This window comes from Parasteatoda tepidariorum, chromosome 4 (genome assembly GCF_982258835.1).
Source record: "Parasteatoda tepidariorum strain Cologne lab strain chromosome 4, Ptep-v5.0, whole genome shotgun sequence".
NCBI classification, from domain to species: Eukaryota; Metazoa; Arthropoda; class Arachnida; order Araneae; family Theridiidae; genus Parasteatoda; species Parasteatoda tepidariorum.
Window position 1 is genome coordinate 64019769 of NC_141758.1, and position 26336 is coordinate 64046104.

At 26.3% G+C, this 26336-nt stretch overlaps 1 protein-coding gene across 1 annotated transcript; it reads right to left on the minus strand.

Annotated features, from left to right (window-relative positions):
• Nucleotides 1–40: 40 nt before the first annotated feature.
• LOC107438633 (dystrobrevin beta) lies at nt 41–26309 on the minus strand. The gene is made up of 17 exons (XM_016050962.4): nt 26219–26309; nt 25645–25764; nt 24388–24468; nt 22848–23061; nt 21485–21570; nt 18073–18224; nt 16225–16333; nt 14197–14363; nt 13048–13175; nt 12032–12112; nt 11869–11962; nt 10589–10671; nt 9013–9217; nt 7246–7513; nt 5902–5952; nt 4508–4617; nt 41–2834 (listed from the first exon to the last, which is right to left on the minus strand). The coding sequence occupies exons 2-17, from the start codon at nt 25721–25723 to the stop codon at nt 2730–2732; spliced, it is 2013 nt and encodes a 670-aa protein (XP_015906448.1). The 5' UTR covers nt 25724–25764; nt 26219–26309; the 3' UTR covers nt 41–2729.
• Between the last annotated feature and the right edge of the window lie 27 nt (nt 26310–26336).

Sequence of the window (26336 nt, forward strand, 5' to 3'; positions counted from 1 at the left end):
AATGATCTAATAATTCATACACTATTTTGATTGAAACAAATTTCTTAACGTAAAAACTTCTTTATTATGAATAATTTTACAGAGATATATCATTATTTAATAAGGAATACTATTTATACTTTACTAAACAGCACAAACTAATTGAGAAAAGTCAATTTCTTTTATTTTACATATTCACAAAAGTATAAAAAGATTTTACAAAACAGTTTCACTTAAATTGATGAGTTTGACTTATAAAAACAGTTTTTAATTGAAATATAAAATTATGCAATTTTTAAAAATTACTAAAACAGAAGCTCTTTTATACAAACATTGATATGCTGAATAAAGCACATTTACAAGTATAGCTTTTCTTAAAAATACATTCATAGCTAAATAAAGTGAAAAGTAAACCAAAATCAATTCAAACAAAATATTATATTATATTGATAAGTAGAATTTCAAAAAATATTTTAACAGAAGTACTTTTTTATAAAAGATTATTCTAATCTATTTCTACTGATAGTGTATAGAGTAATATGGGTACTAATTATTTGTAAATTGGAATTTTCGTGAACATGAACTAAATATAAATTTAGGCTGTACTATCAATGAAAAGCTGTATACCATACAATATCTATTTTAATTTTGTATTAAAAAAAACTTTAAAGATAAGCATGCTTTTAGTCTCCATGTTAGTGGCATAACTTGATCATTTTTTGGGCTTGCTACTAAATTTATGACGATAGATTTTTTATTCACATTATTGACTATAGTATTGTTTTTCTTGATAACTGAACAGCTTCTGAGTGATTAATCGAAGCTTGATGGATATAAAATAGTTAAAGAAAGAAATGCCAAATAGTGATTTTAAAGAACTAGTTTTTAGTACTCTCTATTCATATTAATTTTAGTGTATTTTTCTACAATTCATCCTCAAAAAAAAAAAAATTAGTTTAGTTACATTTGCTTGCTATGCAAATTTAATACAAATGTTCAAATTTTATATCTATTTCATGTTTTATTTGTAAGACAAAGTTCAGGGCTGATTGTGCTCCGGATTTCCGGATATTTCGCTAACCGTTATCCGGAAGTTTCCGGAGATCGAAGGTTTAGATGTTTCAAAAAATCATTGATATCACAAAAGTTTTCGGAAATCAAATTTTCAAAGTTGGAACTTAAAAATACCGTTTATTTTATTTGTTTATAAGGAGAGCTACTTTATAAGCTTATATTTAAGATTAATATTCATTTTTTATCAGTAAATAGTAATCATAAACTCAAGAAAGAAAGACATATTTGTAAATTTCAATTACTTCTCCAGGTAAAATTTTAAATATAATTTAAGTAAACTAAGAAATATTGAGAAAAAGGAAAAACCTTGTTTAAATTTTTTTCAATTTAAACTTTCTTTTTACTCAAAAAGTTTTCCGGAATTTTGACTTGGGCTCACTATCACCCCTGATAGTTTAAACAAAACTAGGTTATTATGGAGAGAAAGAAGTTCTTAAAATCAAATAAGAAATATAAAAGTAAATGATTATAATATAAATATTCTATTACTGCTTGCTAAAATTTTGTTATCAGACTGCACTAACTATATACAAACTTTGCTGGTTGTATGAGGATAGTATCTTAATTTTACACTCCTATTTAAACCTTAAAATTCATTAGCTCTTTTAATGTTCATAATCTTACTTACAACCTAAATAAAATTAACACTGCAGTAACATTAAGCTATATTATTAACATATTTTAACATGAAAATAATTTACATATTTCAATGCTTTTATTAGACGGAAAGAACTATATACATTTCTTTATTAAAAAGTTTTTTTATACTTTAATTTCAATTGCAACAGCCTTATATTTCGTCTATCTATTTATATCTAACAGTAAGGACCTTTTAAAATGTATAGGCAGTATATAAGTGCATGTCTAACTTTTGTGTTTTTAATGGCATTAAATCAACAAATTAAAGAATATATCAACATTAAATGCACAGTGTATATATTTCCTTTATGAGTCTAATTCATTGTAAAATTATTATTTAGCAACATTTTATATGTATTATAAATATTAATTTATTTTACAACTGTAGTAAAATTTAATTTATACATTTAAATAGATAAGAAATGATATCTACAACAACAATAGTAATCATTTTAGCACTGAAACCTCAACTTATGAACAATCCAATATTATAAGCTTTCATTCTAATTTGAAATTTTTTCAGGGATAAGATTTACTAAGCAAATTACTGAGGCATATGAAGATGGTCAAAATTATGTTTATTTTCTCTTAATATGTGTTCAATCAACTAAAGTAGTGGTTTCGTATAAGTTGTAATTTTTTAGATTATAATCATCCTTCTTGAAGTGCATACATTCATACAGGACCAGCTATATCAAAATAAATTCATAAGTTGAGGTCACAATTAACAAATTATTTTCTATGGCAGGATTGCAACTAAAATAAAAAACATTTGAAACATTAAATATTTAAGTAACAACTATGCTAATAAAAGCATTTATTGTAAGTTATAAAAATAATCAGTATTTTTAAATATGCTAATTCAATTGACATTTGGCACAATAAATACCACACAACCAGTTCATAGAGCAACAAATTCATAAGCAACCAACAATCTTGGGAATGTCCTTATATTTGAAACAAGCCTTAACACATTCAGTATAATTAATTTTTTCTGGTTTAATTGCATATTTGTTTTTAATATTGACTAATGGAATTCATCGATTGACCCATCTAGTTGTGTCATCTTCCCATTCTATACCATCAGGATGAGAAGGATAAGTACCATTCATAGGCAATGAACTCTCATCTTCGTATATATCCTATATAATACATAATAAATATAATTGCAACGTATACAAGGTGGCAAGCATTTTGATATGTAATCTGTTTGTTTTCTTTAATTTTCAGTAATACAGCTTTTTTAAGGCATTAAAATGGTGTTACTACATTTAGGGGGTCATATTGATACATATCACCCATCTCAAATCCCTCTTGCTTATTCTTCCAAAATGTAGTGTGAAACACAGCCATCAAGATAAATAAGAATAACATCTACACAAAAACTAGAAAGATAATCTCAAAACCAGGGTTTCCTTTCTTTCAATGTTTCAATATCATTAAAAACAAAAATCCTTTTTTTTTTTTTTTTTTTAAAATATACATATATACAGTAATTTAAAGGTTAAACATTTATTGTTTTACCTAATTCTCTCCTCTTTAGTCTATGCACTTTGTAAATAGAGGCCATTTTCCGATATCAATGCCATATCATATCCTTAAAAAGGTGTTAAAAATTCAACTTTCAGGTGGTGGCCACTGGGTGCCAAGTTCAGATTATAGGGTGCATTATCATGGAGACTACTTACACTCTTGCATTCTTTTTTGTGTTTGAAATTCCCATCTGAGTTATATCAGTGTTTTTTATAATCTGTCTGAATTTATTGTCCCAGCAGACATAATATCAAATTACTCCAATTATAAATGCTTCTGTTACAAGGAAAAGGTGAAAAATGAGGCTTGAATACATAATGCGGAACTAGTATGACATGGACACTGGGTAAAGAGTGGCAATTTAGATAAATGTTCAATCTTTTAAATAATGCTAACAGTATAAGAACTAATGAATTGTTGTATTTCCAAAAAATAGGAGACTTTTTTTTTACATTCTAATTTCATTTGATTTTGAATCTTATTAACATATTTGGTGTCAACTATTTTTTCTTATTTAAAAAAAAAATCTTCGTTAAAAGAGTTAAAAATAATAATAAACTTTAATGTAATCGTATTCTAACTAGAGATATCGAACAAAAAAAATTATTGTAATTTTAGTTCAATAACTGTCTTCAGCTGTCTAATTTTTTATTCACTAAGTACATCTGCCACCTTTCATTATAAATGCTCCATCACTGACCAAGTCGACTCTGAAGTGAAAAAGGACTATGTCCTATAAATCATTTTAATGTTCTATAAGTATAACACCAAATTCAACTGTTTAAAAATTGAAACACATTATACTTTTGTCAAACAATATAAATATGCTAAATCTATATGCTAATTATGCTATGTCAAAAAATAATTATGCTAACTATGTTTTATAAGGAAATGCATTGCAAAAATGTATTTAAATATGGTTAAAATTATCATTAATAGATTATTAAATCATTAATAGATATATATACTATTATATCTCTAGTAAATGAATATTTTAGCTCCATAATGTTATAACAAGGCAGAAAATCAGATATGAAGCTTTAACTTGAAAAGTTGAGGTTGTTCCCTTTGAAGGCAAAGCTAAATTCATTTTACGAATTTTTTAAAATTTATTTTAAGATGCTTAGAAAGAATTATTGAATCTATTAATTTTAACGTATCTTTAATAATCCTTCACAGAAAAATGGCTCTGATAGGGATTAATGTGATCATGCTCATAACCTACTGAATTAGGAAGTTACATGGAAGTAAGGCTTTTATCTAATATTTTCAAATAACTTACAGTAGAATCCAATAAATAGGAATTAGGATATCCAATTTGGTAGTCTATTCCATTAACTGCACCAGGCCATGTGTCATTTTCATAGGCACCATTAATATCAGATTCCATACCTAAAATAATTGTAGAACAAGTTTATTAATTTCAATGTATTATATTTTATAATTGTCCAAGATCCTTAATAATTTTCTAGATTTAACTAATTTTAAATCCAAACATACAAGTTAAAAAACACAATTTATATTATAAATTATTATTTTTACAATTATTCTTTTAATATTACTTACATTGGATACATTGTATGCCAGAAGATTTTGATTAATTTGGTACAAGGAAATTATACTTAAATAGATAAAGCTTTAGAGAATTGCAACAAAAGTTTGTGAAGGGTGTTGCAAAGCATGCTTTTTGATTTCTTACTTTAAATATTAAAACAAAATTTGTGAGGGAAAAAATAATTTAGTCAACCTCATTTTAGACAGACTAAGAGAGACATGAGAACTAAGAGACAGACAATACACTCACTAATTCAGTGTTCTTAATAAACCCAAGTCAGACAATATTTGAAACTATAATTTATAAAAAAATTTGAACTAGAAAATGTTTATAAACAGCTTTTTATGATTTTTTATTTAAAGTTAAAATAGCTTTTTTTATCACACCTTGGAAGTTGACTGACACACAATACACATGGCAGGAAATACATTATCACAAATGCCTATTGACTCTAGAAAATTTTTCAATTCTTGGCCAACTCCACACTGTGTTCAGTAACAGTAATTAAAAAATTTCATTCGGACATCAATGAAAATTGTTCAATTTCTTGGCAAACTCCACATGTGTTCAGTGATAGTAATTTAATAGTTTCATTCCCGTCAATGTAATCATTTTACAAATATTTGTTAAAAAAACAGATATCTATTCAATGATTTTCATAGCAGCAATCTGCTTATTACAACTGTGTGATTCATTGAAGACATGTGAGGAACTTCATATTGTTCCTTTCATGTTCATTAACATACAATAATCAAACTAAAAGGGTGCTTTAAATCTTCTTGAAGAGAATGAAATTTTTCACAGCCCCCCCCCCCTTTTTTTTTGACAATCTTAATGAAATAATTTTCAAGTTTTGGAAAAATCCTTATATAAATGCAAATTATGTTCATGACAGGATGTTTTATATGCTTTTCAACATTCCAGCATTTGTTATAAATTTCCTCATTAAATCAGGCTTCAATAAATGAGTTTCACAGATGTATTGCGTCCTTAACATTGATTAGATCCAATATTTTGATTAATTATGTGACAAAAATATTAATAAAATTTTCTATCCAACAAATGTTAATAGATCCTAACAATTAAGATAATTTATTTCATATAGGAGTTAAGTTACTTACCATCAATGAATGGATTTCTGACGCTATAGTCTAATTCATCATCATCGCACCCTAAAAATATCAATTTTTAAGTAAACTCAACAATCAAATCATGATACTTAAACTAATTGGTAGATTGTTCATTGTGTATGCAAAGGAAATTCAACTTTTTTACCAAAAGATGAATTGAAAAATGAAAATTGTGACTATTTGAATGATAATAAAAAAAATGAAAAATAAAAATTTTGTCGATAGACTCGTGTGTTTTTAAAATATTAACAATAAAAAATTTGCAGAAATTTATGTTACCTGTATGAAATTTTTATTGTTTCATAATTAACTTTTTTTTTTCAAATCTCTCCATTTACATAAACTTTATCAACATAAAAGTATATTGTAATTTAATTTTTTAATAATTAAATACATAAATTTTTGAACACTTTAAATAATACAAATACCATTAAACCACTTAAAGTAATTTAAGAAATAACTTCATTCATAGGGCATTAATTAAGAAATTAAACTTATGCATAGAACTTTCCCGAATATATTTGACTCACAAGTACATTAATTTTATTATTCAAAAATGTTAAATATTTATGATTAAAAGAAATTATATTTAATTAATTAATTGTACTTTCAGCAATACAGTACCAAGTAACATTTTTGATATATTTTTCACTATGTTAAATGTGGGGTTTTCGAGGAATGAACAGTTTTTTATATGATTGAAATATTTAATAATAAAATGAATTTACATATATGATGAAATGTTTATGAAAGTAGAAAAATATGGGCCGCCTGCCCTGTCATCATAAGCAAGAATATGGGCCGTCTGCCCCGTTTTCACAAACATAAGCCCCGGCTGGGCTATGAAGTTAATTCTACTAGCAACAAACGAAAATCGTTTCTTTTGATTAAAAAAAGGAATGGTGATGGAGCGGGGGAAGTTGTGGCACTGGAAGAAGGGACGAGAGGCAGTTCTTTTCCTCATTCTTCATAAATATTTTAAGTAAGCTATTTTTGTATAAAATTGAAATTTTTGGCTTAAATATTTTATTTAAATAATTTTAATACTGATACTAATTTATTTGGAAGACGCCTATAGAGATTTTTTAAAAAAAACTCAATAATTAACTTTTGGAGAGTTTTTTTTTTCCATAGTAAACCAGATTTTTTTTTTTTTTTTACCATTATTTGAGAATTCCCCCAAATTGATTCTTTCATTTGCCTATCTGTGAATAAACCAGTTTATTGACCGATTAAAAAAGACTATAATCAAAATTATCTGTACATAAAAGATAAATTATTTTCTGAAACAGTTATAATAACATTTTAAATTTAAAAAATCTTCAGATTATTCACCAATGTTAAGTTGCTTCACAAGTGATGACATAGCATTTGTAACTGAATCTGCAGCAACAAGTAGGTCATTTTGTAGACTTCTAGTACTAGCAGCTTGTCCAAAAGCTAATCGCACATCACCTCCAAGTCCAATTAATGGATCAGTATATGGGCACCCACTTCCAGGAGTTGCTGGAGCACTCATTGAAGACAACGGGTACAAAGGAATAGGTGATACAGATAAAGGATAAAGCGGTGAACTATTGGGTGAAGATAAGGGAGAATGGTCCTGCAACAATAATGATTATATTTATTGAACTAAAAGTTACCTATCACAAGCTTAAGATCTTAAATTTATTTTTACAAGGGTTCTTAATTTGTTTTTAATGACACAGTGAAGTTTACATTGATTACATTAAAGTAAAGTAGTTGATTACATTAATTTACACCTACAGCAGCCCAAAGTGGACCAGAAGAATTATGGAGGTTAAAGCCTCAATGTCATGACGGTGGCAATATGAATAGTAATTTGTGCAAGCTACCTTTATTTCCCAGACAAGCTGATACTGTGGGAGCAGAGTTATCGACAATGCCAACCTTCATCTTTCAAAAGGTACCTCGTAATTGAATCAAGTTAGCATGTCTTATATACCAGTGAATTGATGTTTAATAATCGTAGTGGTAGTTACGCCACAATACTCCCCCACCAGAGTTTTATCGGGGATAGAATTCGATGAACAGATACCACTAGTTGCTGTATTTGTGAAAGACCGGGAGAGCTGGATTTAAGGTCACCGGGTTTTTGAGTGCTGAATGTGAGGGGTGTATTAACTTCACAGTCGTAGTCGCTCCGGTGTTGCCATTAGCAGTCGAGTGTATGCAGGCAGAGGTTGTGTTTAATCGAGACGAGACTGAGTAGCAACAGCGTGAGGAGGTGGATAATGTCGCAGTCACAAGTAGCAAGTCAATTGTTCGATGTGGACCTTCCATCAAAGTAGGCGTTACCAGATCGAAGTGGCGATACTGCGTGTTCAAATCATGTCCGGGTCACCAATGTGGGGGCGGAGTTATCGACAATGCCAACCTTCATCTATCAAAAGGTACCTCGTGATTGAATCAAGTGAGCATGTCTTAAATACCAGTGAATTGATGTTTAATAATCGTAGTGGTAGTTACGCCACAATACCAATTGAACTAAAGCTGCTTGAATACAACGGAATCCCCTATTATCTGAAAACTCTTCCCAATTTAAATCTTAATATAGCTAAGAAATATATTAGCGAATTTATTCAATTTTTTTTTACTCGTATCATGGTTTTCCGCAGTTGTAATTATACAAATTGTCTGAGATTCAAAACTTGGCTAAATACAAATCATGATGGGTGGTTTCTAAATTGGTCAAATATAAATTACAATATAAGATTGGTAAAGTGCAAAAGTATGTATAGTGATGTGTCATTACAAATCAAATGATTGTGATTAGCGTAGTCTGATTTGTTAGGCCCACAGTTTATCAATGCAGTGCTACACACATAGTGTGTCCAGTCGAATAACCTAGTGCAAAAGCATCTCAATAAGAGATCTATATGCTTACAAACTAGACCAAAATGTTTGGTAATATAAGCTAGTATAAAAATACCACAACTGGAGATTTCTCTTCCTGTTAAGTAGACTAACAGTGCCCAGTCAAGTCAAAGTCTAGAAAGGAAAATAGCTAATATTCAAAAATATTAGCATCTTCTTTGGAGAAAAAAATTTTAGTTCATTTTTTAAAAACAGGTCCCTTACCTTTAACATTCTCATCAGCACTTCTAGTTGCAAGACCAGATCTCTTCTACTTTCTTGCAAACTCGATAAATGCCGTTCTAAGTCGTGCTTTCTCATTCGAAGGGCTCGTAATTCTGTTAAAAGTGTTGGTTTCCTATCAGATCTTAAAGCTTCATCTTCTTCTTCTTGTTGTTTTCTTAATCGTATTATTTCTCTCATAATTTCTCTGTTAAAATGAAAATAAGCTTTACAATTGTGAAAAGCAATTGTTATTCAAAAGGTTATACTTTGTAGTAACTGGAGCACTAACAAATCAAACTACAATTCTTAATAACTTGGATAATAGTTTTATATTAAAAAAGTATGAAATTATTAATAGTGACATAGTATAAAGAAAAAAAATCAATAATATGGAAACAATTTATTGATACTTAGAGTTGTATCAAAACTAAATTTTGATTTATGTTTTGCTTTACTGTTAGAAATTATAGTTTTAAATTATTATTGTTATTAGTTTATTAACATAATTATAGATATTGGTGTGAGCCATTGTGAATAATATATAAATAACTGTAGTTGGCAAAAGCAATTGTTCAAAAAGACATATTTCATAAATAAGTTTTATTTTATTATAGTTTGACTAAGTCAGAATTTTAGCTTTTAATCTGAAGAAAATTTACTTAGCAAATATATTTACCTTAGGAATGGGGTAAAAGCAAAATAAAAATATTTATTTTCTATAGGTATATGTTTTTATTATTTTCTAATATTATTTTAAGTTCAATTTGCCATATAAGTTGTTGAATTGTTAAATAAAACAGAAGTATTAAGTGTAATTGAAATATAAATCATGGGAATAAATTAATAATTTTTTCAACATTATCAAATTAAAATATTGGTCCCAGTTCATAGTATCCAAAAGAAATATTGATACTTTTTCAATGTCACTAGATATGAAAGCCTTTAGTCAGTAATTAGTTAACGATTTTCTTGTAATAAACACTCTGTCAGGTCCACTGTCTAAAAGCATCAGAATTAACATAACTAACGCTCTTTAAGCAACATGCATGAACACAATTATCAAGTAAATGTATTTCTTTTTCTGATAAAAAAAAATTAAGAGAAAAAATTTTCATAATTAAAAAAAAAAAACGAAATTACGTTTAATTGAGTTGAATACAGTAAATTACATAACTTAACATAATCATTCTTATATGTTATTTTAATATTACTTAACAAAATTTTTTTTTACTTAATTTTAACTCTTCTAGAAAAAGTATTGGCTAAAAAAATTATTAGTTTTTTTTTTTTCCTTTAAAGAATTGCAGTGAAAAGTTAAATTATTCTTTTTAAAGTGTAGCATATTTTCTGATAAATGTTATTATAAAACAATAAAAATAGCAATTTTATTTATGTAAACAGAAATATATTGCATGCAAACACAAATTAAGAATCAAATTAAACTAACTTTTATTGTGAAGTACTTATTATTATACCAATAAAAAAATTTTAATAATTTTATTATAACACTTTAATTGAGTAAACTAACAAGCACACTAAGAATTTAGAAATCCAATCAATATGTATTTTTATTTACCTATTCTTTGCTTCTAGTTTGGAAATGAGTTCTCTCTGCCTTGCAGTGTCTGAAGGCAAATTGAGTTCGGATGCATAACGTCCCTAAAAAAAATATTCTTTTAATTCACAAATACTGCAGAAACTGATTTTACAGTTCTTTTGTTAGAACTTATAAAAGTGTAATAGATAAAGCCCTATAAATATAACAAAAATATTTTTAAAATTATAAGACCAGGATGTAAGTATTTAAAATTATGCTGATGACCTAGAAAACGACTTGAAACCAGAAAAAATTAAACTTGAAAGAAAAACATTTTTTTTTCTTGTTTTAATAACAATTAGTAACAATCTTGTTTAAATAACAATTAGTTAATACAGTTAAGTTATATTTAAACTTATAAACAGGTTTAAATATTCATAAAGAAAGTAGGTACTAAAACTAATTAACATATTTTTTTAATATTAAAAACAAAAAATTGCTCGCCAAAAAAGTTAAAAATAGTTCAATAATATAAATATAGTAAATACTGTTAAGTCAGTGTGGTGGATTTATTATTTTTCTCTTGGTTTCTCATTGGACTGCACTTTCTCTGCTCAAGTACTGGAGGGCCACTGAGCCTAAAAAAGTTACTGAGTATAATATGGAGATCAAGGAATAACTGGCACGATCTGCCCTCTAAACTAAATTGTAGTAGTGAATTGTGCTCATGCACTGGTATTGTCTTCAGATCATCATTAAGGATGGGTCCTGGACCATCACCAATAACTCAATAATGTACCTAAATTTTTTTTAAATAAATTTCACTGAATGTAATTGATTTGCCATTGCAATTAATATTTTATAAGGTCAAAATTGTTTCTCCATTGAATAACATTGACAAACTATTCTGTTTTTACAGTAAGAAAACATGCCGCAAACAGTAAGATTTCTGTAATTTTATGAATGTGCATTATCTTAATCTGAGCTCAATCTTTTAATTGAACTTATGCATAAGAACAAAATTATGTATTTTTAACAGAAATAAATGGAAACTGTTATTTTGGATTCTAAAATTAAATATAAATAAGTAATTAATCCAGCTCTTTGTAAAACAAAATATTATTTTCAAGTAAATTTTGTTATTTTACTTCATGCAAATTATAATATATTTTTCTTTTGATATTAAAATATATATACATACATATAAATAATTGTAATTAAATAAAAGCCACATATTTAATACTAAATACTCCTAAGATGCAAAAACTATCATTTTAAAACTAAATTTACGGCTTAAAAAAATAAAAAATGTTTCATACCCTTCTGTTAGCATACAATCGATTACTATAATTTGAAATCAACATGTGTTCATCTTCTCTAGCGTAATGGTCATAGTTCGATTTTCCATGAGAACTAGAGAAAGAAAAAGTTTAATGTTATATCATTATTATTATTATTCTAATTGTATTTTGCGATAATTACCTTTTGAGGGCACTTTTTGTTTGATAACTGGTGTTAAAAGCATCCATTGTGCTATTGTAAGCATTGGCAGGTGGGGCTGATCTAATAATATAAAAGTAAGGATAATGAGTATTTAAAAATCTACTGTTAAAAAACTTATCCATTATTGCTACTTTCGTTTATCTGTATTTTAAAAAACAACATTTCACTAAACAAATTCAGCATATTACAAAGGTGGCACAATGTAATACAGATGAAGATTTATATATTGGAATTCTATAAATCACAATTCTCTATAAAACCACTCTTAGTGGGTGTAAACAATAAAATTTGCAGCTAAGAAATTTCTATAACTAAGTAAAAACTATTAACTTTTTACGTTATTTGCTAAGAGTTTAAATTTCAAAAGCTAAACAAACCAAAACTGATTGATTTGTTTGTTACTAGTTTGCTAAGAGGTTTAAATTTCGAAAGCTAAACACACCAAAATTGATTAATTTATTTGTCACTACTTCTAATGCTACAGAAAATTTCAACTTTTTCTGTAAATAATAAACACTTAAGTGCATATTTTGTGTTTTTATGTATTTATAACAAAAAAATTTTAAAGCATTTTTAAATAGATCTGTTCTATACTAATATTGGCATATTTAGTTGACAAGTTTAAAAATAAGTGAAATAATCTATATAACAAAATACAAATTTCAATGTTTATGTTAGAAAGATCTATAATATACTTTTATTTTTCCTCTCAAATTAATTTCATTTAAACTTTCTTTTATTAAACTAAAAACATAGGTAAATACAAAAATGGTAGTATAACTATATTGATAGAAAAACCGGTTTTATGCATGTAAAGTCTAAGTTTCTCAAATCCTGAATTTTATAAAACTTATGATTTAATTCTAAGATTATATAATTTATAATTTGAAAATTTTTACGCTAAAAATGTATTAAAAATAAGTTCCTGTATTTTCTCAATCAAGATGTACATGAAATAGTAGTTGAAAAGAAAGAAGAAAAAGTTGAGAAATTACAGTGCTTGATGAGCTTTAGTATTTCGTGCAAATTCATCTTGATGATATGATTCCATATTTGTGGGCTTGTCAGGAATGCAAAGAACTGATTTTTTAAGGGAATGTCCAAGTTGTTTACTTGGAGTTTTCTGTGGAAAAATTGGCAACTATAAGAAATTTTCGATGCAATGATAAAAGAACAAATTTATTTTTCAATTTCAAACAATTTATAAAAAATAGATATTTCATTTTACAATGTCTATAGCAGTTTTATCAAAACCCTCAATTAAATTAAATGTTTTGCACTATCACATTTAAATGAATTATAAACAATTTCATAAAAATATTATAAAGATATTCAATACAATTTTGCATTCATCTTCCCTATTTCAAAAAAAAATTGTTAAAGAGCAACCTGCATTTTTTATATGAAATATAAATTGAAAAAAAAAAAACTTAAACTGAATGCAACAAATTGTCTAACAACAATTTATAATCTATAAAGTTACTTAATGTATGCCTTAAGCAAAAAAAAATCAATAAAATTAGAAAATGAATCTGAAAATGTACTACTTATAAAATTATTAACTTATAAAACTAAAAAAAATTTTAGAGTATTTTTCAATATTACAGTGCATATTAGAAGCATTTTTTCGGTATGAAATGTAGTTTGTAGGTTGGGAAAATATTGCTTCCAGTTTGAATAACTTTTTTTTATAATCTGTAAATTTAGAATTTATTGATAGTTCATTAAAGTAGAGTAGGATAGCTAAACAAAATTAAATAAAAAAGATTAGTAAAGCCTCATTTTAAACACATTAATTCAAAGCAGATTGTCTTAGAGAAAAGAAAAACATTTTTTATCCCTTACTATTATATTTTGATATTGGCTCAAACTGCTTTCAAAACCTAATTAAAATGACTCAAATACAGTATACAAAAATAATAATGACCTTAAATAATTTTTAAAACTATGTTTATTGGCAATAACATCTTAATATAATTTTGACTTTAAAGTTGTTTGCTAAGAGAAAAATATTAGATTTTCCAATTAGAAAGAAAGAGACAAAAGCATAGCCTCATTTTGAAGTAAAAAATTTATACAAGCTCAAATTATTTTTCATTTAATTAACTAAATTGTATATACTTTATAAAAAGCAAGATACTTACATAACTGGTATACTCTTTCATTTCATGTTGATTAGTGTGATTACCAGACACTCTGCAACGCCAGAAGCAGTCTTGGCATAATTGATAATTATAACACCTTTGACATTTATATCGAAATCCCACAAAAGATTCTTTATTACAACCTTCACATTGCACTGTATGTAGCACTTAAAAACAACAATACATTTTTTCATTTATAGTTTAATAAACATAGAATTAAGCATGCATAAAACATAAGAATATATTTTTTGTTTGAATAATTACGATTTTTACAAACATATACAATGAATAGTAACCACAATAAATGTTTTTGTCTTGTAGGAAATTAACTTTCATATTTTTATAAAAGAAGATACTATTGGTTTATGTACTCAAAAAAATATTAAATTTTTTAAACGTAGAGTGAATTTTTTTTCAGATTGGTATGAAAATATACCAAAAAAATTTTTTTTAAAAGACTTATGTCTATATAGACCAAATCCCATAGTTACAGATAACTTGAAAAAGACTTAACCGTATATCCCGGTGTATAAATCAACCTTCTATTAATTATGAGATAGCAAAATTCTGGTTTCTGTGCTCCTCTCATAGAGGTTCTGCCTCAAATAATACTATTCAAATTTTATTGTAAAATCTTTTAAAAAAAGTGTAGAATTTTAAATTCTTTGTATGGGAGTGAAGACTATTTTTTGTGGGGCATGGTAGATGAGGATCCAAATGACGACATTTCTGTCGTTATTGAATCCAATACAGATGACGTTCTGTAATCTTTAAATTAGAAGTTTTATGGTATGTGATAAAAGTTTTCATTGCATTATATTTTTGAATAAATTATTTTAACTTTTCCTATTCTTGATTTTATTCCTGAAAATAATTTAAAGTATTGTTTTTTAAAAAAACTTTGTATGTAAAGAGAGTTTGATGAGAGAATAATGCAAAATTAATGATATATAACATATTAAAAATAGCTTTTTAAAGAAGTAAATCAATACAGAGTTATTCAAATTTATCTCATTGTTTATAAAGCGTTGTTATTTCACGATTATCAAATATTTAAATTTTTTACTGGTGCATAAATCAACCTTGGTTTATTCATTTAATTAATATTTCTAGAACTTCACGTTTGGAGACTCTCAATTTAGTACAGGATTTATGAAAGTATATATAATCATAGCTATATGTTTTCAATTATTGTTTAAAAAATAGCTTGATAGAAATAACTTCATCAAATATAGCTCCCAAAGTTAACAAGCAAAATTCTAAAGTATCTAACGTCAAACGATTAATTTCCCTTCTTACAATTTGAAATATTATTAGAAAATACTGTTACAGGGTTGCCACTCAAATCTGGAGAGAAAAAATTCCCCGTGTTTTCCCTGTGCATATTATACACAATATATTAAGAGGAAACAACAATTACTGTGCTCTTGTGTGAGCTATATTGGACTAACTATATTTATTAGTTTTAATTGCTGGAAAAACAGTTTAACATATTTAAATAATGTGATAGTAAGTTAAATAGTTTAGTATTGCTGAAATATCATGGTTAAATATCCCATAGATTACGCTTTAAGTGGTCACCATTTTTTAAAAGACAAAAATAAGAAACAAAATTCCCTGTATTTATTCGCCATTTATTTATCTATTTTAAATCTATCTTTTCAGGGACTAAATTAACTTTTATTTACCCTACTATTATAGCAAGACACAGTATGCCCCTAAGAAAGGTTTCGCTAAACAACAAAAATTTTTAACTATCGGAGGAAAGATTCTATTATAATCTAGCAGAAAGTAGTTTTCAAAATATTAGAAACTGATAATTGTATTATATGAATAATTTTAAATAAATTCTTTTGGAAGAGTTTTGGAACAGTTTAACTTACAATTAAGCACAGTTATAGCACTGAATATAGTCTTTTATTAAGCATTAAAAAATTTATTACATAAATTTAATAAAAAAAACAATACTGAAAATTTAAACACCACACTGAAATTCAACTAATTTCAAATATATATATATATACATACCATTTTCAACACTAGCCATTCGATGAATTAGAGGGAACCACATAAGACACTGAGGACCAGGATCAGATAAAAGAATATCTAAAAAATCATTCACTGTAATAGTAGATTGCTAGAAAATAAATAGTAATCTGATTAAATATATAGATAAATTAAAATATTTTGAAGAGCAAACTCACTAAAAAAATTATGAGATTCATAGGAACATGACATGTTGCAAGTAAAGTTTTACGCCAAAATCATATAAAGTAACAATTCTGATCCATATGATTTAATCTTAATAAAATCGAGATTTTTATTTCGAGAAATTATTTTCAGGTTAATTAATTATAAGCATGAGCTTTAAAAATTGACTAAGAAGACTTTAAAAATTGACTAAGTAGAACTTGATTGGTAGTTTTAACTAATGGCTTTTCATAAAAATTCACGCATTAAAATGACAATATTAAATTTTTATATAACTATATATATATATATAAGGCTTTTTAACAATACTAGTTCACATGATTTCAAATAATTCTTTAGTTTAATTTAGATAACAAAGAAATTTGAAGCAAAAAAGGTTATTTTTAATTGGTCTTGAGTGACTGGTAGATTTAAGTTTATATAGTGCATTTAAAAAATAATCTAATAAACATAAAAGATAATTTCACAAAATAAAAAAATACATTTTTTAAAAAAATGTGAAAATAGTTAGAATCATTGTATTTATAGATCTTATCACTAATAGCATCATTGTTTAAAACTTTCTACTTAGACAGTTTTAACTACAGAACCCAAACTCAATTTGGACAAAACATCACTTCTTTCCTTAATATCAAAAGAAAAGAAAAAACTGGTTTTCTTATCCATTTAAAGTTAAGAGTCACCTAAGAGTTTCTCATAGAATATATTATGAAAGAATAGGCTTTATAAATTATGTTTCTTGGACAAATTACTTTTTAGTAACATATTTTCATTCTTTTTTGCATCAGACATTAATGACACCCAATGCATATATGAACATGATTTTAAATTACTACAGAATTGTGTTTTACAATGAAATTGTGTTCCTCACTAAAAAAATTATCTTACATTATTTAACTTAATTATATTTGTATAACACAAAATGTTTGATTGACAATATGTGGAAGCATCATAATTAAAACAATGTTAAAACTTTTCAAGACTAAATATGAATTTTTATTGTTACATTTGTAATGATTTTTGTAGTAACAAAATAGTTTCTATTGCTCGATTTTCAGATCTTTAAATAAACATATATGATAAAAAATGCTTTAAAATTAAGATATGAGAAAAAGACATATAATTCTTATCACTACTCATATTTATAAGAATAATAGGAATATAAATAAGAAGCCTGCTAAGCGTGTAATTGGTAACTTCTTTTGGCAATTTTGAAAAAAATAAAAATTCTAACCAATAATAATACAAAGAAAAATCAATTTATATGAAACAAGGTACATGGTTCTGTTCCAAGCTGAGTTTGGGTCATATGTTTCACAATTTTTTTTTTTTACTAACTGCCTCTAACAACATAAATGTGACAATGAATGAAGTAGGACACATAAACATATGACACATAAAGGCACACTTCAAAATTGTAGAAAATAAAAATAAACAATAAATGCAAACAAATACCTACACAACGTAAAACAACATCAACTAAACACTTTCAATAACTAGAATATCAATGTCCTAAAATAAAAGGAAATTAAAATTTTAAAAAAACTACAAAAATAATAAAAACTGAAAAAAAATTCAATAATAAAAATTTCTAAAAAATTAAACCTGAATAGAATGCCTTTTAGATGTAAAAAGAAGAGCTAAAATTAAAAGCTATATATTTACCCCATCAAAAATAGTACGAGGTAAACTATCAGTAAAAAAGAATGAAGGAGATTCATAAACAGAACATGGCAACCCCATCGCTTCCTTTAAAAAATCAGCAAATTTGCTGAAAACCATGTTGCCATTTATATCAGATATGAGTGAAAATATATCTAAAATAGAAAAAAAAGCAAGATTATTATAAATAAATATTACACACAAATCAAGCAAACTTGTTTTAAATTATATCTTCATGATTTACAATAATTTCTTAGTTTAAGACTATTATAAACTGTGTTTATAAATAATTCTATTATATTCATTGAACATTGGTTTTGGTATCAGAGATTCATAAATTTGAAATGTTTTTTTTTTCATTCATAGCAGCATTATTATCATGAAGTAAAACATCAGGAATATTTGGAAACATAAAATTATAAATATACCTTTCTTCAATATAAATCATATGCATAACGAAATTTCAATACATATAGAATATATTAAACATAAACTAATCAGTGTTTCTATCATTTATTATACGATCTATTTATTTATATAATCAAGAGTATTTTCAATTGCGTCAAACAGTATCATAAAATAAAAAATAAATAAATTATAAATGAGAAAAATAAAAGAGAGAAATTAAATTCTGACTATATAAAATCACATAGTAATTAAGCTAACGGAATTGTTCAAAGCTAAGCATTAATTTTTAAATTATACTTTAAACAAATATTTTAAAATGAGATATACAGTGAAACCTCCAGGAAAAACCACTTCTATTTGCGATCATTGGGAGGCACGGAATTTATTCCATATACTTTATGTTGAAGAAAACCTTTAGGAGAAACCATTAAAACCTCTCCCAGCAACTGGACAAACATCTGTACCAAATGCGGAAAAGGCCAAGTAAGGAAACACGAATAAATATCAAAACAAAAAATTTAAAAAACAAACAAGTAGATTAAAATGTATTCAAAATATTTGTAAAAGGCTCTTATTTAGAGAGCTCTTTTTGACGATACAAGATCATGTCGCAGTCCGAGGGCACTAAAGACGATGCTATCAATGATTTACTTTTAGAGGGGAAAGTTAAATTAGAAAAAAAAAAGTTTTTTTTAGAAAAAACAAGCATCTCAAACAAACAAACCTCTTCTCATCTTTTAAAGCTAACTAATTTTTATGGTATAAAATTAAATGCAAACTTGAAGAAGAACCATAATAGTTTATTTATTTAAAGTAGTTTTATCATTCATAATTGGTAAATTTGCTTTTACTTATAATTATATCAGTTGGGATCATTTTTGTGTAAGAAAATCCAAATAGTGTTTATGTTTGACTCATAGTTCCATAGTTTAAAAACATATCCATTCATAATTTGAAGTTAAAAATTTCAGAAATATAGCATAATAAATGATATAGAGCATAGTCTAATAGCTGGACCAGAGGTAAACTGAATAGTTGACTCAGCAGTCCTTCTAAAATTTCATTCTTTTCCCCTCATCACTGAGAGGGATAAGAAAAGTCTGCCACAGGAATGCATGCATTTTGTATAATATGATTTTAAAAAAATACAAGTTTTATTCCTGTTCTGTATTTCATTTTCTTTAAAGTTAGTGTTATTGCAACAACATAATTTTTATAAAAACTAAAAGGGTATTATAAATAGAATGCAATTAAGAATCTATTCTGTACAAATGTATAACATAGAAAATTAAAATATACAATTATATGTTATATTAATTCAATAATAAAAGCTTAGAACACATTTAAACATGAATGTATACATATTATTTCAAAATGCTTTTTAGATAAATAAATTATATAAATAAATATCACTAATCTTTGTAATTGTGAATAAATTATTCTATTTCAACAATAGTATAAATTATGTATAACAATGACTAAATATCACTGCATAAATAAACTCATTGATTGTAAAATAAAATCAATTTAGAGAGCTTTTGATATTTGAAACTCCCTTTATAACGCTTTTTACAGAGTCAAAGTGCTTGCAAGTAATTTTAGGACTATTTTGATATACCTGCCAATGACACCTGAGATTCGTGCAACTCCTCAATTCCAAATTACTTTTCAATTGAATCAGAAAAGTATACTCCTCCATTTGACAAATATTAATTTATCATTACTCTTAATTTGAAGTCAATGCAATCTATATTTAGATTTTCCTTGATTAGTCATGAATCTAAAAGCTCTTTTAGCTACCAAAAAATATTTAAATACAATTTCAAAAAATAATTTTAAACCGCCCTGAGTAACAAATGATGTTAAAAATGATTCAGGTTTCAACTACTTTTTAAGACTATGACAAGGTATTTGATAAAATACAGTACAGAACCCGTTATCCGGAAATCAGAAAACCGGAAAACCAAAAAACCGCAACGAAATTCGATAAATTTTCCCGCCATTTTTCAAACAAAATTTTTCTTTTCCTTATAAGATTTTAGGATTTTTCTTTCTTTTTTGAAAGATGTTCACCTTACCATCATTTTGGAAATAATCATTAGTGTATTACTTCATCGTTTTTTCTTCTTTTTAAGATTATTTCCCAAAAAAAAACTTTTTTTAGTTGGGTTTAACAATAAAAAAAACGGCTTTTTGTAGCGATTCAGAAAACTGGAAAAATCAGTTATCCGGAATAGGGATGGTCCCGATCGTTCCGGATAATCGGTTCCCTACTGTACCAACTTATTTATGCATGATTGGAAAGACATATTTTAAAGTGATCTTTACAACAAATCCTTCAATTTAATACAAAATATTACTTTTATATTCAGATAGTTTAATATCATCTATATAAATAAATATCATACAAATAATATTAATTTATTTTTATAGATTCAATATTGTGTGAGTATTGATTCCTGTGTTGGTAATCTGTGAGTTCACCACAGTAGTAATCCTTATTACAACAAAAATTTTATTTTTTGTGTATTATAACATTAATTACATGTCATAGCCCTGTTGAAATGCATAATAGAAACAGTGTGTTTAAATTTCTTCTGCCCCTTTCAATTTTTTGAATTGGTATTTCTCAACAGAGGGATTTGTATTAAAGCATACAATCCAGTTATTATTTTAGGTTAGTGAGTTTGAGCAATATATTATAATACAAATACAATAGTAGCTAAAACTAATACTCTAAACTAAAATCAGTGGCTCGACAGCCCATAGAGGGCCAAGGCCCACTGTGCCCACCTCAGTTTTCTTGACCTTGGGCTCTGGGGTGCAGGAGCAGATGTTCTGGTTGGGTGGTCAACCGAACGCGGAACCCCCAGCATTTAGTTCCCAGAGCAAGCTTGGTACTCATTTATCGATCCAATGAAGGGCTGAGTAAACCTTGCCCGGCCGAAGCTAAAACTAATACAAGTTTAAATTATTTGAATATACAAGGATACAAATACATACTTACATCTTAATTTATCAGTAATTTTTCCAGCACAAATTATAGCAAGAGCTATTTTTACGGAAAATACTCTTACTGTTCCAGTTTCTTCTCTGGAAATTATAAAGAAATTAACAAAAATTAAAATTATTTTTTTAATGCTTATTATTTATTAGTTTCATTTTTACAATTCAAATAAAAAATAAAACTTTTTAGAAGATATAAATAAATTAATTTTTTTAAAGCAAAATTGAGGGAAATTATTCATAAAAAAAAGGGAAATTATTTTTTTCATAAAACATTTATTTATCTTTTTTCCTTATTTATTTATAAGAGTAGTTGGCACTCTTATAGATAAATAATGAAAAATTCCTTGAATGATTGAATGCAGTCATCTTCAATTTAGGAAGCCAAGTTTATATGTCAACTAGAAATAAAGGATTAATCGCTGTGGAGTCTCAATAAAAGTTATAAGGATAAGAAATTGTCATTATCGTAATCTCAAAAACTTAATGTAAAACATTTTTTTATTGCATGTATTATAAACACTACAGAAAAATAATTACAAGGAGTAAAAACAGGAGTTGAAACTTGTTCTTGAATTCTGAGGTTAAATGCAAAATGTGGATGAACTAATGATTGGTGTCAGACATGTTAAACATGCAACATTTAAAATAAGATTTTTTTCCTTATCCATAATTAAAATCATTCCAATATCTGTTAATTAAAATAGAAAGTATTCTCACGCAAAAAAAATATTAAGAAAACTATGTTATTCTTGGTAAGATTGTTGTGAGAAAAGAAATCACCAACAATGCAAAAGTATAGCTTTTCTTGATAAATTGCCAGTTTTTTTTTTGTTTTTTTTTTTGTGTCAGAAATAACACCTAAGAGTTACAGTAAAATTCTTCCAATTTTTCCTTTGCCTTCTTTTCTTTAGACTCATTGCCATACTTTTTTAATGTTACCAAATTAAAAATTGTCAAGTGTGCAGTTGATAATATTTTGGCTCCATAAATATTTCATTTTAAAATAAATGAATTGTTCTTTCACAAAATACAAGCTTCAATTCTGCTCCACAATAAATTCGTGAAAAATTGGAAAAATAAACGAAAGAAAAAATAAAGAGGACAGATATAAAATAATACAATGTGCTGCATTATTCCTGATTATACTTATGTAATTCAAATAAAAATACTGAAATTTTTTTTTTAATTAAATAGCAGTTTTTATTAAGCAAGTTTAACCCAGAAACAAAAATATTTAAGAAATTAAATTAAAAAAACTTCTTTTTTCTTTTGTTCCAAGATCAATTTAATTATACCTTTAATTTTTTTAATTGAATTTCATAAGTAATTTCTTTTAATAACTAATTAAATTTCATACTTACGGATCATAAGTAGCCAGAAACCATTTTACAAGAACAGTAGCGCTATATTCAACATCTATTTGTTGAGAAACTGGCAGTCTTTTATTTAACTGGAAATATATTGAATGCACTAATGTTTCTAGTCTTGGAATAGTCAGTTCTAATCGAGAATCCAATGCATTTAAGCCATTCTCTCGAAAGGCTTCAATTATATTCCAGATATCAAGAAGATGCACTACAAGGAAGCATTGATAATTAAATATAGTAACTACGAAATACACTTTAATTTAGCATTTTATTGGCAACATTAAGTTGTATTATTTAAAACAACTCATAACAATAAAAATTAAATGTAGAGTGATTTCAAAACTATAGCATGTAAAGCTCTAAACTATATATTTAAAATGCTCTAAATAAAAATTGCTGTAAAATTTTGCTAATATTTTTTTTAATTAGAATAAAATTTTTTTTATATATCTATATATATATACAGGGTGTCTCAGTTAAGCGTTTCAGAACTTCTAAGAGGGGAAGGGGGCATCCTGACGACTCGAAATCATATAGCAATGTGGGGTCGGAAATGCTTTCCTGAAGCGGTGGCGTACACAGAAGCACCATAAAGAAAAGAGACTGTAAGTGAAAAATCGCTATAATAATACATTGAAAAAATTATATGGCCTCCTCGGTCACCCGACCTATCATGTCTTGATTTCTGGAGTCATATTAAAACACTGGTTTATGACACCCCTGTTGATAATGCTGGTTGCAAGAATCGCAGTAGCTGCCTGCGAGATATGCCTGGAGTATTGCAGAATGTTCGAATGTCCATGCGCCGGAGATGTGAGGTGTACATTGTAGCCGGTGGCAGAAACTTCGAACACTTACTTTGGACCATGTACCATATAATTTTTTCACTGTATTATTATAACGATTTTTCACTTACGGTCTCTTTTCTTTATGGTGCTTCTATGTATGTTACCGCTTCAAGAAAGCAATTCCGACCCCACATTGTCATATGATTTCGAGACGTCAGGATGCCCCCTACCCCTCTTAGAAGTTCTGAAACGCTTAACTGAGACACCCTGTATATAGATTGCCCAATTGTGTTATGTAAATTCTTGAAGATAAATTAATACCTTAAAATCTGAAATGAATTTTACAAACAAGTTTACTCAGAAAACAATAACTAACAATCAACATAGTTCAGGATTAACTTATAATCATTCATTGCAAATTTATTAATTTTACTAACTTTATACTTTGAATCAGTATCTTTATGTGTTTCTAGTAAATTTAAAGCAATATTTTTTTGATTTAAAATCCTAATTTCCAAGATTATGAGACCTCTCAGATATATAAATTAAACCATTAGATACTTCTCCCTAAAAAATTTTAATACAGCACGATAATTATTTCAAACTTTTTGAGTAATTACATAAATTAACTTTGGCTATTTCACTCTAATCAAGCTAAGCAAAATACTATGTGGTTTTTTAATAGTTTAATAAATAAAAAAATGACATACATATAAGCAATAAAATCAATTTCTACATGTACTTACTATTAGTCTTTTTCTGAATAAATCTCAACTTTGAAGCGGTACGATATGTAGCAAACTTAATAACATCAAAATTTTGAGCTTCTATAATTTATTAAACAATATTAGATACAATCATTACATGCAATAACATAGATCATGTTAAAATTTTGAGCTTCTTCATATTATTTAACAATTATTAGATACAATTCACTTAATTTAATTAAACTTTAGTATTCACTAAGAAAAGGGAGGAAAGAAAATTAAAACTCTTAATTATATTTCTAGAGAAAAATATATTCTAGAGTAAAATATTTTCTGTTTTTTGTCCTGAATTATAGCTTCTACTAATTTACATTCAAATAAATGTTTTGCAACAATTATAAAATAATAAAAGAATTCACATTTTCTCTAGTTTGAGCAGTCATGTTTTGATTTTATTAAGAAATCCAGTCATTAGCTCTTTAAAATAAAAAAAAAGTTTAATATTCTTAAATAAATACTAGGATAATTAACTCGTATTGATGAGTATTATAAAAGTTTTATATTTAAAGAAAATATATGAGGCTGTTTTTTATAGAGACATTTATAACTTACTAAGAGACATTAAACCATTAAAAGGAAAGACTTCAGCTTCTCTGATACTAAATAAAGTAAAGTAATGCACATATATGTCATTATTCTCTTTGAATCACCACCGAAGATACATTTCAGCAGCAAATGAATTAAGTTTATGAAAATTACTTTCATAAATAATTTAAACTAGGTCACTTTACATGAAATGCAATTCTTGTTAACTAATTAATCAGATTTGAAGAAACCCATTTATAAGAATAATATATTAATTAGGCTTTACATAAATTCATAAGTTTATTAATATGCTAATTGTTATCCATGCTGACTGAAATTTTTCATGCTAAAGTTATAATATTCAATAAAAAAATTATTAGCCATCATTGAGTTATAAGATAAATTTGATATATTCACTGAATTATTTTTTATCATTAAGAAAGTTCCATATACTCATCAAAATAGCTTAGGAGTCGTATGTTTAAAACAATATTCATAAGACATGAAAAATCTTCAATAGAAAATAATCTTGAAAACTTCCTAATTTTAAGCAACAATTAAGTTTTTTTTATTGTAGTTGGCAAAACAGATCACGATATGGAAATATCTCTTATGCTTCTATCTCATTCTAAATTTAGAATGATTATGAATATTTTTAAAAGCATAATTTAAACCAAATATAAATTATGTAATTTTTATAAAATAACGTACTCATTTCTGCCATTAAATAATGGTAATCAGAATGGGATCCATGCGAATTTTTTTCTTTATATCGATGATTTCGTTCCATTGCTGAATTCCTCTTCTTTTTTTTCTTTCTCTTTTTCAAACCTACGAATATAATCATATTATTAATTTAAAATAAATATGAATTAATGTTATTTTCATCAAAATTAAGTGAGATCAGAACCATTATTATACGCACATTTTTATCCGATTAGAATTAAACATGAAAATAAGAAAGTGAACATGAAATAAAAACAATTTGCTTTAATAATTTGCTATAGCCCAAAAAGATAACAAACTTTCCTAATATAGGAATCGTTAATTTTTATAAAAAAAATATTTCGAAAAATTATAAGCTTTCATACTTTAAAACATTAGATCCAACCCTTTCAAACTAAAACATTCAGATTGAGCTAAACACTAAGAGAAAAAGAAGAAGCAATTCTGAAAAACAAAAGAACCCGTAATAATACTTAAAAGTATAAAAATGCATACAAGTGCATAATTAATTTAATCAATAACTGTTAGAATATTTGAGATAATTTATTAAAATTCTTACCTTATATTACTATTTATTGAAATTTGATGATCCAAAACAATTTATAGATTTTTAGTTTCGGAATCTAGACTTGTTAATTTCTTCACTACAGTTCTTAATTCAAGGGTTTAAACAACGC

Coding starts and splice junctions, on each gene's coding strand:
- LOC107438633 (XM_016050962.4), bottom strand. CDS start 25,723: ATGGAACGAAATCATCGATATAAAGAAAAAAATTCGCATGGATCCCAT. Junction 5,953..7,245: donor TGTGAAGCAACTTAACATTG/GTGAATAATCTG, acceptor TGATATTTTTAG/GGTGCGATGATGATGAATTA. Junction 2,835..4,507: donor CCTATTTATTGGATTCTACT/GTAAGTTATTTG, acceptor TGTATTATATAG/GATATATACGAAGATGAGAG.